Source organism: Pimephales promelas, chromosome 2 (genome assembly GCF_988280905.1).
Source record: "Pimephales promelas chromosome 2, fPimPro1.hap1.1, whole genome shotgun sequence".
NCBI classification, from domain to species: Eukaryota; Metazoa; Chordata; class Actinopteri; order Cypriniformes; family Leuciscidae; genus Pimephales; species Pimephales promelas.
In genome coordinates, this window is record NC_142770.1 from 11,596,938 (window position 1) to 11,610,298 (window position 13,361).

The window sequence follows — 13,361 nt, forward strand, 5'->3', positions numbered from 1 at the left end:
TTTGCACTTTCCATGAGGAACATGTTGGTGTTTTATGATTAGTGATTTACAAACAGTGCTGGGTTGATTACATGTAATCTGGATTACATTACTTGTAATCCGACTACAGTTACTTTATTATTGATTACATCTTATTTCACAATGGCAGTTCATAATTAATTGATTCTCTGTTCTACAACTTTTTTATCTTTTAATTTCCTCTCTAAAAAAGCCATACATTCAGAAATTCACAATTTTTGTCATGTAATCAAGAATCAGTAACCGATTATTTGTAAGTAATCACCGAGCACTGTGTACAAATCCCATATCTTTTGGTGCTGAGAATAATATTAGATATATTTAATGAATTATTATATAACATAATTTAAAAAGTAACTAATTTTAAACACGGGCCGGATGGTGATTTTGGCCTGTCCCATTTTAACTTTATAATTTTCTGTTGAATCGCTATTAAGGTAAAATAATAATAATCCTCAACTAATTTTCTTTCCCAACAGTGTAATATTTAACTAACCTCAGCCCTGTTACTACATGATTCTGGTGTGGAATTGTTTTTACATTTTATAAATTGCCTATTTATATTTTTATCACTACTAGAAAATGATATATAGCCTACTGTATATAATAAAAAAAATCACACAAATCAGGATTATGGACTGTTTAGATATGCATTTGTTAACAGGGTTGAAAATCGGCAAACTTCCTATAAATCGAACAGAAAGTAAACCACCTTGAGTTTCGCTCAGCCAGAAAGTGACTCTCTCACACACACACACACACACACACACACACACACACACACACACATCAGGCTTCTCCGGTGGCAGTCCTGCTTCCTATTGTTTTCCTTTACTGTCAGCTCAAGCGCTGGTCCAGTGCACTCCAGTGCACCTACTGAAATCTGCCCCTCTTCTCAAAGCGCCTGCGGTCACCCAGCCACACTGACCCGGGATCAGGGCCAAGCCACCCTGGCCATGACTCAGACACCGGGAGGCCAGGCTTTGGCCTGAAAGAAAGCGAGAAGGAGAGATTATCCTATTCTGGGCCGGTCCGGCGGAGGGTACGGTGGTATTGACCAGGAGGGGCCACCCATGGTGCGTCCATTGAGCCATGAGATGGCCTGATATACATGCTTACTGAGCATGGCAGATTCCCTTACTCTCAACGGGATAAACCCACAGTGAACAAGCCTCTTTCGGGGAGATTAGGGTGGCAGCTCTTGTCCCCTCGTTCACCCCCCTCGACCATCCTCTGCCCAGAGACAGGGCTCAGAATCTGCGGTGAAACAGTTCTTGGTGGTCTGCCAAGACATTCATTGTCTTTGCCATAAGAGGTGAGGAGTGAGTTTAGCCGTGAAGTCCAGCTACCTCTGGCTGTTACTTTTATGGTTCTTGAAACATCAGATGAGAGAAAATACAGTTTAATCACCTCTACAAAATCTACATGGACCACCAAGGCAAAGCAATGGAAATATACTGTAATTTTGATGGTTTTGGTGTATTTAATTACATGACACATTGTAAAAAATGTTGTTGGTTTAACTTAAAAAATGAAGTTCATTGAAATGGAAAAATTGAGTTAATACAATGACGGTGATTGATTTACTTATCAGAAACTTCAAATATTATGTTTTTTGAACCACATCAATTATTTAAGTTGATTTGGCAAAATAAATAATGTTGTGATAACAAATCATGAAAATATTTTTTTTTTTACAGTGTACCTGCTAAAAATACAAGTTGAAGATGTTTTTAAAAAAATCCCATTTGTTTTAGCACTATGTTATGAATTCAGAAGTCAGTGATTTTATTCGCTGGATGTTTGAATTTATTTGTAAATGTATATTTACCGCATTTATATAGTTTTGGTTCTTGGTTTAATAATAATAAATGTTTGTATTTATTTGTGCTAACCATTATAAAATGTTTATTGTTGATTGTTGAAATATTTAATGTTGATCACTCTTATTATATCAAGATGCTTACAAGATGAAAAGACAAACAACAAAAACTCTTTTATTTTGAAAATATTTTTTTATATTTTTGTTGTGACTTGCCGTTTCTTTCATCTTTGTGGTGGTTTAATAAATAAATAATGGTTATTTCTCTAAACAAACGGATCTGAAAAAAATATTTGTGTATTAAAAAACAATTATTTATACGAAAATGTTTGTAATACAATCTGTAATGATGAGGATGATGAAAAAAGAAACAAAATGGGCCAGTGTTGACAATCATATTTAAAATAAATAAGTTTGAAGATTAGGAAGATGAGGTGAATTATCAATTACATTCAACATAAATCAAGACAAGTGATAAATATAAACAAATGCAGAAAATAACTAAAGGGTAAAAAAACCCCAACAGTTTCACAAACTCTTAAAATAATTAGTTTCGATTGAAGATTATCTTGAATGTGATATTCTGTGCACGTGTTAAATTTGTACATTACAATAAAAGCCAAACACACACATTACATTAACAAAAAAAAAAAAAACTTCCACAATTTCCTAATTCATTTTAAACGGATAAATAGTGTTGCGTTTTCCGTTTGGCCATGCGTGATTCGGTTTAAAGAGGCTGAATAAAAAGAAAAATCATGACCTTAAAAACATTTCCTCCCAAGCAGAAAGCATTATTGAAATTTCAGAAGTAAGATGCCCTTTGACTTGCCTAAAATAGACTTGAGAATGAACGAGGGTCAACAGCGGGAGTGTGCGTGTGTGTGTGTGTGTGTGTGTGTGTGTGTGTGTGTGTGTGTGCGGGACGGGGGAGGTTAGGCTCTTCTGTGAACTTGAAGAGCAGTTTGTCATGCTAACCATGCTGGAGCTATTGAATTCACACACAGGGAGCAGAACTTTCACAGGACCTCGTCTTTTTTTATGCAAAACCAGTGAGACCCCGCACCCCCTGGGTTCATATATGTGTCTGTATGGACTCAATGATTTGGGCGGGGGTGCATGGCTCACATATATTTCTGAGAAACTTGATAACGTAGCCTTACGTAGTTAATAGCCTAATCCATGTGGAGAGGTAGCCTATTGACTCGTTTTATTATTTACAAGTGGAATAATGTAGCACCATTGCTGATTGAAGTAGTTCAGTTTCATTTCAGTTAACCAATAGCGTATGAGAGGCCGCGTTACATTGTGCGATTAGTAACGGTTACAGCGAGGACGATAGGCTATTCGGCAGGCCCTGAGTGAATCTTAAAAAAAAAAAGATATATATATGTTAACTATGCATATTTAAAAAAAAAAAAATTAGGCAAACAAAAACAACGTAATTTTATTAGCAAAATTAGATAAATAGAATTCTGCCGCTACAAAATAGTTCTGCGGTATGATGTGGTAAAGTGTTTCACGTCAAATGTCTGCAGAATTGGTTCAAAATTAGAGTTGGAAACATGTATGCAAACGATAAAATCCAAGGTACACATTTCTAGTAATTTTGCAGTTAATTATCATAATGTATTTTCAGAAAGTTTTGGAATATTTTTCCTCTCCCAAAATGTGTCACTACCGAAACACAATATTAATAGCCTATAAGAAGCTTATTTTGGCCTATTCATATTTGTTTACATACCATTTACAAATATTTTTAGCTATTTAAAAACAAGCTTTCACAGGTAAATCAATATAACAATGACAATTTTTACAATCTTTCAAGTGCAATTTAAATATTTGTTGTATTTTGAATCCAATCTTTGCAAAAGTCATTAAGTTAATCATACTGTCTAAAACATACTAAGATACTAATGATTTGCATAACTGTACTAAAATTTTGTTTATTTTTCCCAAATAGGCTAAATGATTATGTGTTCCCTTTTGTCACTACTAGGCTATATTACAACAATGACGACATGTTTCGGTAGTGACAATTTTAGGTACTTTTGAGCCTAACTTAAAGATGCTAATCAGCACATGCTTAACTAACACAGTTCTGAAAAGTTGTACACACATAAAAACTTCATTTTATGGAATAACACCCCAAAAAGTTTTTCTTAATTTCAGAAAAAAAGGTGCATGGTAGTGACGTTCCTTAAAGTTACACACAGATTTTCAGGCTTTAGAACATTTCCCTCAACATGACAGCATATCTACGATGAGAGAGAGGGACACAGGAATATCTGATCAAAAATGTAGGGGTGTGGTCGTTAAAATCAGTCTCAGCCTATGGACTAACACACACTGGTTAGGTAGTGACATAAAAATGCGCTGTCACATTTTTTTTTTTTAAGTTTCATGATTTAAAAATAAAAAAATAAAATGAATGTTGTTTTTTTACTTCGCTTTTTAGAATGAATCAAAAAGGTATTTTAAAAACAACAATGGAAAAAATTTAAAACTACAACATCAACAACAACATTTCAATATCATTTTCACAAGTTGAAATTTAGGGGTTAGGCTTCGGGACAGCCCCCTCCCATTTGAAAGTAGGCCTACCCAATAAATTATGATTATATATTAAGCGCGTACTGATATTTTAAATATTATTGGGATTCAAAGAAGGATCTTTGTAAACATCTCAAATTTGAATAGCCTACTTAAATTCTTTTTAAATGTTTTTTTTTTGTTTTGTTTTTTTTGTTTCTGATGTCAGGACCCGGAAAGCCTTTGACGATTTATTAATTATATTCGATTGTTTAATTTATTTCAACCTGCATTTGAACTTGAAAATATCAGATATTTTGACATTTGAATAGCATTATTCAATTTTCGTTTCAGGGAACATTTTTTATTGTCAACAAACAAGCCTCTGTCGATTTTTAAATAAACATCAGTCTGTTCTCGTTTTTGCTTTTATTTTGTTCACCTAAACCAGAATATCTTCTGTTTCTTGTTAATACACCAAATGGCTTGTTTGAATCAAACAGCCGTCCATTTTTGGCAGTCTATTATCTTCAGATTGTAGAAGAAGGGTCACTCACAATTATGTGTAATTTATTTTCATATCATATAGGGGGAGTCTAAAGAATTCACACTTGCACTTGGAACAATAGTACGGTGAGCGCATCTGATTGGCTGAAAGGAAACTCGGGCCGCGCGCTTCTTCTAATGGAAGAACCAATCACGGTTCAGTAATGCTTTGACCCTGAACGCTTTTACTGCACCACCCGCTGATAAGCAGCAACACCCTCTTTCATATAAAACCAACAAAACTGTAAGGGCGGGAAAGGTAAAAACCTTACTGTCTGTGGTAAAAACACAGGTTAGCTGTAAAAATAGATTCCCCCCCTCTGAAAATGCCATTTGTTGTGTGTGTAAATATGTTTTTTAGTTTTTCCTTGCCTTTTTACAAGCCTTTCCCATAATGTCGTGTGGGGCATTTTAATGTGGTGGTAATTTATGGAAGGTTCTAGTAAGTGGATGCTTGTGAAGCTGCCAAAAAGGCCATTTAATGGGACGTCGCTCACATAGCCTAACACACACAGTGCCGCATTTGTTTTTACCTGAAGGAAGCCGTAGACTTTGTTTTTAGGGCCGTTTTCTTCTTTGTACAGTCCGAAGATGATCGTGAGTCGACTGGTTTTCTGTTTTGCCTTCTTCAAGCATTTATGCGTCATTTTAATACATGCAAATGAGATTTCACCCAGCCCTGGTACCCTATTCTGTAGAAACACAGCGGGGTTGGCAAGAAGAAAAGCAGCCCAGAAGCCCGGAGAAACAGAAGTTACTCAACTCTAACAATCACTGGAGTTTATTAATTAGCAGGCAGATAATTCAAGATAACCTTCACGGTTCAACACACACACTATGTAAGGAGGTTTGGGAAACAATTGGTTTTTATTTTGAATTTGAGATATTCTTCAATAGTCTATTGTATTTACATTTATAAATAAGTATATTTATATTGGTATTGTTTTCTTAATTCATTTATTAGTTTGTGTTGAAAACCTAACCTATAACCTACATTAGCCCTAAAAAAACTTTAAGCATGTTGAATAATAATAATAATAATAATAATAAAAACTATATTTAATAAACACACCATAGGAATTTATGTTGCAATGTGTTGTTAAAGGGCACATATATTGTACTGCCAAGGTCAAGTTCAGGCCAGAATCTCATCAGGGTTTTTGTCAATACATTGAATATTGCTGTATAATAATGCCATCTAGTGGTAGAGGCCAAACTGACTCTAATCTGACGTGTCCTTTTAGCCCGGAGAACTATTTGGGACTGTTAATTAACTCTACGATGTTGTAAGATCTAAGATTTGGTTCAAAATTAGACGAGAAGTATTTATCAGACTCTTTTAATACGCATAATTCATATATTTGCTAATCAATAAGGATGCCCTAGCCTTTGCTGCTACCTAGAGGTAAGGAAATGGGTGTTTTAGCACGCCATCATTTGAAATATTATTTAAAAACCCGAAAAAAATCTTTAAAATTAAATCAAATTAGCAATTCTATAAATAATTAACGTAGTAATTGTACGCATGTTGCTTATTTCCAATGGTATTTCATATAAAATATTTTATCTAGCTATAGGCTAGCGTATCTTCTAAAATTATAAGTAATAATAACCATTTACAGAATTATTGTACTATTTTATGCTAATTAAAATAATATAAAGCGTTATTTTAAAATAAACATATTTATTGTTTAGTAATTGATTTGTTTGACTATTTAATTTTTTTAATTATTATATATATATATATATATGTGTGTGTGTGTGTGTGTGTGTGTGTGTGTGTGTGTGTGTTGTAATTGACACTAGTTAAATAGTATGGTTGGTCATCATGAGCTGTCATACCTCAAAATAACCAATAGATGTCACTAAATATCCATACAAGCTATGGGTGTATTCTGTGGCCTGTTGCACAAAGCCGGTTTCACTTTCTACCAAGGTAAGATCGAGATTAGTTTGAGCAAACTCTGTTTTTTCGTGCACAATAAGCTGGATTTGTTTGTAACTTACGCTACACGCCAAACCTGTACCGAAGTAAGTTTTATTCTGGGATCAAGATCATTACAAAACTGGACCAATCCGCTGTGAGAAAAGTGACACGTATCTGATGACGTAAAGCGCCTCCCCCTGGCCTGTACGTCTCGAAGTTAAATATTTGTAAAAATCCTGGCTTTTCCAAGCTTTATAATGGGAGTGAATGGTAACTGAGATTGTGAAGCCCTAAAAAGCGCATCCATCCATCATAAAAGTAATCCATACGGCTCCAATAAAGGCCTTCTGAAGTGATGCGATACGTTTTTGTATTTGTAATATCCATATTTATCGATAACTGGCTTCTGGTAATGGTAAGAGTGACCTCTGACCCGGCGCATGTAGTAGCATAAGCTTTGACGCCTCTCACGGTTCAAACTAACAGGGCTGGGCAACAAACTCCTCCAACATTTCTTTTTTTTTTAATTCTTGTTTTATACTTCTAATTCATGACTCTGCGCTTCCGTGTTTGTCATATGTCAGGTCAGAGGTCGCTCTTCCCGCTGGAACGACTTGTATATGGCTGTTACTGGAAGCCAGTGATTATAATTGATAAAGTTATGGATATTTTTCTTACAATAACATCACTTCGCTTCAGAAGGGCTTTATTAACCCCCTGGAGTGGTATGGATTACTTATAAGATGGATGCGCTTTTTTGGGTTTCAAAATCTCACACTATTCACTCCCATTATAAAGCTGGGAAGAGCAAGGATCTTTATTAATATAACTCAGATTGTGTTTGGCTGAAAGAAGAAAGTAATATAGGATGGTTTGAGTATGGGATCATTTAAAATTTTAGGTGATCTAACCCTTTACTCTTCAACTGAGAAATGTATATTTTATTAACTTGCCTTAGAAACATTACTAGTGTGGATCTCTCGAGACAAAACAATGACAAGACATATTCATTTTCATATGTAAGATATGTCAGTGCACGTTGCTTTCAGTTAAAACAGCTCAAACATGCATTTTAGTCTGAGGCTAGCGCCTTGTCTGCAGTGGTGGAATGTAACGAAGTACAAATACTTCGTTACTTTACTTAAGTACATTTTTCACGTATCTTTACTTTACTTAAGTACAATAAATAGTGCATACTTTTTACTTTTACTTCGTTACATTTTGCAGCAATTATTATACTTTCTACTCCACTACATTTCTACAACTTCTGTTATATTTTCGTTACATTTTCTGATCAGTTTTTCCCCTGCCAAAACGTAATCTGACCGTCCGTTCGTTGCACGTTTGTCTCACCAGTGACGTTTGGTTGCCATAGATACAGTATATCAACCCGGGCGGTCACACTAAATGCGTCTCACACGCAGTGCGTTTATAGCGCAACTCATACGCGAAAATTTGTTTTTACGTGCATAGTAAACGCACCGTGTGTAATATATGTTTGGTTTGGTTAGGATTATGGCAAGCCAAGAGGTTCAGAATTACACCTAAATGAATCGCGTTTACTTCCAAACATATTAACATGTAGTAAGGATAAGCATGATATTGCCTAATTGCAAGCTTGTTTCAGAAATGGTGACATTTTTTTCCATCATTATTGAACATCATTATTGGAGTATTAGGTTGAATGAGTTAGAATTAAATGTTTTATTAATCATTAGAAAATAGACATTAAGATAATAAATTGTTATGCAAGTACTTTTACTTTTAATACTTAAAGTACATTTAAAATAAAGTACTTTTTACTTTTTACTTAAGTATGGTTGTCATTGTGTTACTTCTACTTTTACTAAAGTAAATATTTATCTGGGTATTTGTACTTTTACTTAAGTACTGAGATTCAGTACTTCCTCCACCACTGCTTGTCTGTGAAACCATGCAGGGATATAATCTCCAAATATAGGTGGACAAAATATATCCGACATGAGGCAATACGCGATCATTTTACTTCATGATAAAACTTTTAGACATTGGAAATGTGAAACTAGAAAAAACATTTTTGGGATGAATTTGCCTATGATTTAGTGTAGGCTAAGTCCAAACCACAGAGTGAAAGTAAAATGAAAGTTTACAAAACAACTGGTAAAATCGCTTCTAAACCCTTTCAAATGCTTTAAATATTTATAAATCTTACGTTTTTTATCATCTAAGTAACTATATGTTGTACTACTCAAAATAAAAAATAAAGTTTGGTTTGGAAAACAATGCAACTTCTCCCTATTTCCGGTAAACGGTGTTCTGCTTCCGGTCCGTCTCGTTTAAAAAAAAAATATATGTTATTATTATTTGTATATACGCATACAGCGAACTTGAGTTTAAAATGAGCTCCGGTTCGACTTGTGCTGTATCTGGTTGTTACAACAACTCGAAAAAACTCAAGGATTTAAAAAAAATTATCTGCTTCGAACACCAAAAAATCAGGGATGAATGTCCTTGCCCTGCGCCGTATGCATTACACTGTATGCCGACTAAAGAGGAGAGGAAACAGGCTTGGCTCGTGGCTCTAAAATTAAAAAATCCTCCGAAGAAAGTGTATGTTTGTTCGTTTCATTTCGTCGATAAGAAGCCCACGGAGCTGCACCCGGACCCTGAGCTATACCTGGGTCACAACCAACAAGGCAAGCGGAAACTAATTCTGGAAGCTAACGGGCCTGGTATGGTATATATTACAGAATTAGTTCATTTTATTTACATGTTTATAAGACATAAACCCATGATGTATGAGACTGTTACGGTATTACTATTAGTTTGAGTCTGCTTTTCGTAGACGGCGTACGTACTAGCAACGTGGTTTCTGTTACTTTTCGCAGCGCTTGTGGGGATGGACAAATTACAGTAGTTTGTGATTACACGACGAGTTTTTATTTTATTTTATTTTTATTGATGTTTGTGCAGAGTATTTTGTTTAGAGTAATTTTCAGAGTCATTTTTTATAGATTAAAAGATAAAAATAGATGGATTTAATCGATTTTGTGAGCCGTAGAGCGCCCCCTTTTGGAATACACCTGTTTTGTCATGCAGTTTGGAATGAGATCATAATAGTTGACAAATTATTAGATGAACTCAGGTAAAATTGGCCTGATTATGTCGGAGTGTTCTAGAATCGCGTTAAAGATTCAATAGCAAATATCTAAATCAATGTACATTACTTTAAAACTTTTGCCACACCTGAACTGGACATGAAGTAATTTGATTTAAGCCTACGGTAGGCCTACCTGGGTAAAATTTCTGTCTTGACGTTTTAAATTTAAGGACCAAAATATATTCTTCGAATGGTACCTCTTTACCAAGGTTCATTAGTTAACATGAGTTAATGTAACTAACTTCAACTAACCATGTTAGTTAATGTTAGTTAATAAAATTACAGCTGTCCATTGTTAGTTCATGTTAGTTCACAGTGCATTAACTAATGTTTACAGGAATTTAATAAAGTATTAGTAAATGCTGAAATTAACAAAGAATAACAAATTCTGTATAAGTGCAGTTCATTATTAGTTCATGCTAACTAATGTAACTTATGTTAACTAATTAACCATATTATAAAGTGTTACTAATGTAGGCTGATTTAATTGGTGAGATAACTTTTTCTTTTTTTAGCCTTTATTTAATCAGTTAAGTCACTTAAAATCTAAATTCTTATTTACAATCATGTCATAGCAAGAGGAAATTGTGGTACAATTGATATTTAGGAGGTATTTTATTAATTTTATTTATTTTGAATCAGTCCTTCGTAATATTTGATCTAGATTATTATATTTTAACAGTTCTCATTTTGCCTGTGCATTTATATAGTCGTGAACTATTTTTGTAGCATGATTAACATTTGGTTTGTTGTCTGACCATGTCATTGATAAATATCCAAAAATGTGACTGACATCATTGCCTTTATAAAAAATCTACAGTTTGAGTGGTCAACAGAATGCAACAGTAGCTGTTTAATCTGAAACTATGGTTACCTCAGTAAATACTTGTAATGGTGACTATGGTGTTTGGATGCTCTTCCTCCTATAAATCCCCTCTTCATATGGGCCAGTGCGCCACTGCGCATGCGCACTGCGGTCTCTCGGGTCCATGTGTAGGCAGCAGCAGCGAGGATCTTTATTTGGCGACCGGAGCGGCAGCGGGCAGGGCAGATAGACAGTGAGGGGATCCCCGGGATAGTTTTATGCCAAAATACTAGGGTAAAAAAACACCAACCAGACGCGTGGAGGTCCCCCAGAAGACCAATAAGCGTTTCATCTTCTCAGTAAGTTCTTCTAAAGAGAGATTGAGTGATACTTGAGGGTTTTCAGGGTGTTTTGACTTCACATTAGCTTTGCTAGCAACTGGACTGTTGAGTTAAACAGGGGACTTACAAACTTAACCATCCATTTCATCAAATAAATTTGACAGATTCCACCTAACTATATCGATACCGATACAGTGCGATATAATGATGAACTTTAGAGAAGAAACTGCTCATTTGTTTTCTTTTTGGGGGATATAAACTATTCATTTAGCTCGCCTGCTAATTGGACTTGATGAGTAAGTCAGCATTAGCTGATGTTAGCCGGGTTAGCTAACTAGTTTTGCTTCCTCAGCACTAAACTCACCGGGGTCTTATTTATTCAAGAATTGGTTTGTTGCCACTGAGCTTTACCAAGCTCAAACTCCTTTTTAAACACAAGTTATGAAATGTTGAGTTTAGTCATTAGATTATCTGTCAGAAATTGATGTTTTTGACCATTGTATTGGATTTGATTAATACAGAGAAGTGGGTGTAGTTAAATTAATCAACCCATTTAATCCCATATTCACCCAGATAAGTGGACATGTGTATTTTACTCTTTGAACACCCCAATGAAACACTTTTTAAATTTTTCAAAGTTATGAATCATGTGTTTAATTCTTGCGCACAATTGAAATCACTGGGAAACTGCAGGGTTAAAATTACTCAGTTGGTCAATAAGACCCAAGAAAGTTGAAAACAATAAAGTAATGCTGTAAAGCAATTTTACTTTCACTTTGTTTTGGTTAATTTAACAGTACAGTACTTTTCACCAAAATAAGTCTTTCCCACTGGTCACAAATGTCTGTTTTCATTATGTATTGTGATTATGATTATATGAGACAGAGCTTTCGTGATAATATTTTATTAATTGACCCTTTAAATGTACACCAAATGTGTATTATGCCATGTTTTACATGCTTCCTTTGACACAGACATCATTCTTCAAAGAGGGCAAACTGGCCATGTAAAAGTGTTCATGTGAAACCAAGACGCTCTGAGCTTTCATTTACAGCGTCAACTGCTATAAGATGTTTCAATGGGTCTGAATCTGGTTAAAGATTAAGAGTTGGATCCTAGTACCATTTAAAAAATGTTGTCTGCCTGGTTTACGCTGTTAGATTTATGACTAATAACATGCAAGTCGTCAGTTCAGAGGTTGAGACCAAGGTCAGGGTTCAGTTGCACTAGTTTGAGCTAGTTGTCCTACTATTGATGTTTCATGTAGTGCATCTCAATATGATGTTGATTACATGCTACCATTCAAAAGGTTTGGGTCAGTAATGAAATTAACACTTTTATTATGCAAGGATGCATTAAATAAATCAAAAGTGACAGTAAAGACACTGATAATGTCACAAAAGATTTCCGTTTCAAATAAATGCTGTTGTTTTTGAAGGGATGAAGGATCATGTGACACTGAAGACTGGAGTAAAGGCCTGTTCACACTAGGACGAATTTCGCGCGCGTTATTCGCCGACGTTTAACGCCTCGTGACTAAACAAAGGGCGCCAATGTGAGTGTTCACACCGACGCGTAAGCATCATTTTTTAAAAAAATGCCTCGGGATCGTTTTTTCAGTTTGACGCGCCGCGTCAAAAACTATCCGACCAATGAGATTGGTGCTTTTGCTCTCGTGTTTGGAGCTTCTGAAGAGACAGTAAAACACAACTTGGGGGCGCTCAAACACAAAACGGTCTTGTCAAGCACACTTACAGAATGGAGAAAAAGATATACGCGTCGCCGTCTACTACACTACACAGCCAGGAAGAAATAAGACGAGGCAAGATGAATGTAGAGCTGCTGTTCTCGTTGGTGCTAGAACATAAAGAACTATATGACAAACGCGACAGGGACTACAAACATCTTGATAAAAGAGAACTGTTATGGAGTGGTATTGCATGGCAAATTGGCGCCATCTAATGTCAAGGAATGAATTTGCATGTTCACTCGGCTCATCGTCAGCGAAAATCGCTTGGGTGCGAACACAAAAAACGCTGACGAATAGCGCGTGCTGATATTCGTCCCGGTGTGTACGGGCCTTAAGGATGCTGAAAATTCAGCTTTGATCGCAGGAATAAATGACATTTTAAAATAGATTCAAATAGAAAAGTTATTTTAAATTGTAATAACATTTCACGATATTCCCGTTCTTACGGTATTTTTGAGCAATTAAATGCAGCCTTGGTGGT

General features: G+C 35.3%; 1 protein-coding gene across 4 annotated transcripts in view; it reads left to right on the forward strand.

The window, feature by feature from the left end:
- Positions 1–9,157: 9,157 nt before the first annotated feature.
- The window catches only part of gatad2ab (GATA zinc finger domain containing 2Ab), a 31,428-nt gene continuing 27,224 nt past the window's right edge, over positions 9,158–13,361 (forward strand). For 2 of the 4 annotated variants that reach the window (XM_039682299.2, XM_039682300.2), the window contains exon 1: positions 9,158–9,556. In XM_039682299.2, the coding sequence (XP_039538233.2) occupies positions 9,223–9,556 (334 nt within the window). In that variant the 5' untranslated portion in view covers positions 9,158–9,222. Of the gene's footprint in view, positions 9,557–10,986; positions 11,149–13,361 lie in introns of those variants that run through there. The other 2 variants (XM_039682301.2, XM_039682304.2) reach the window with 1 other exon arrangement.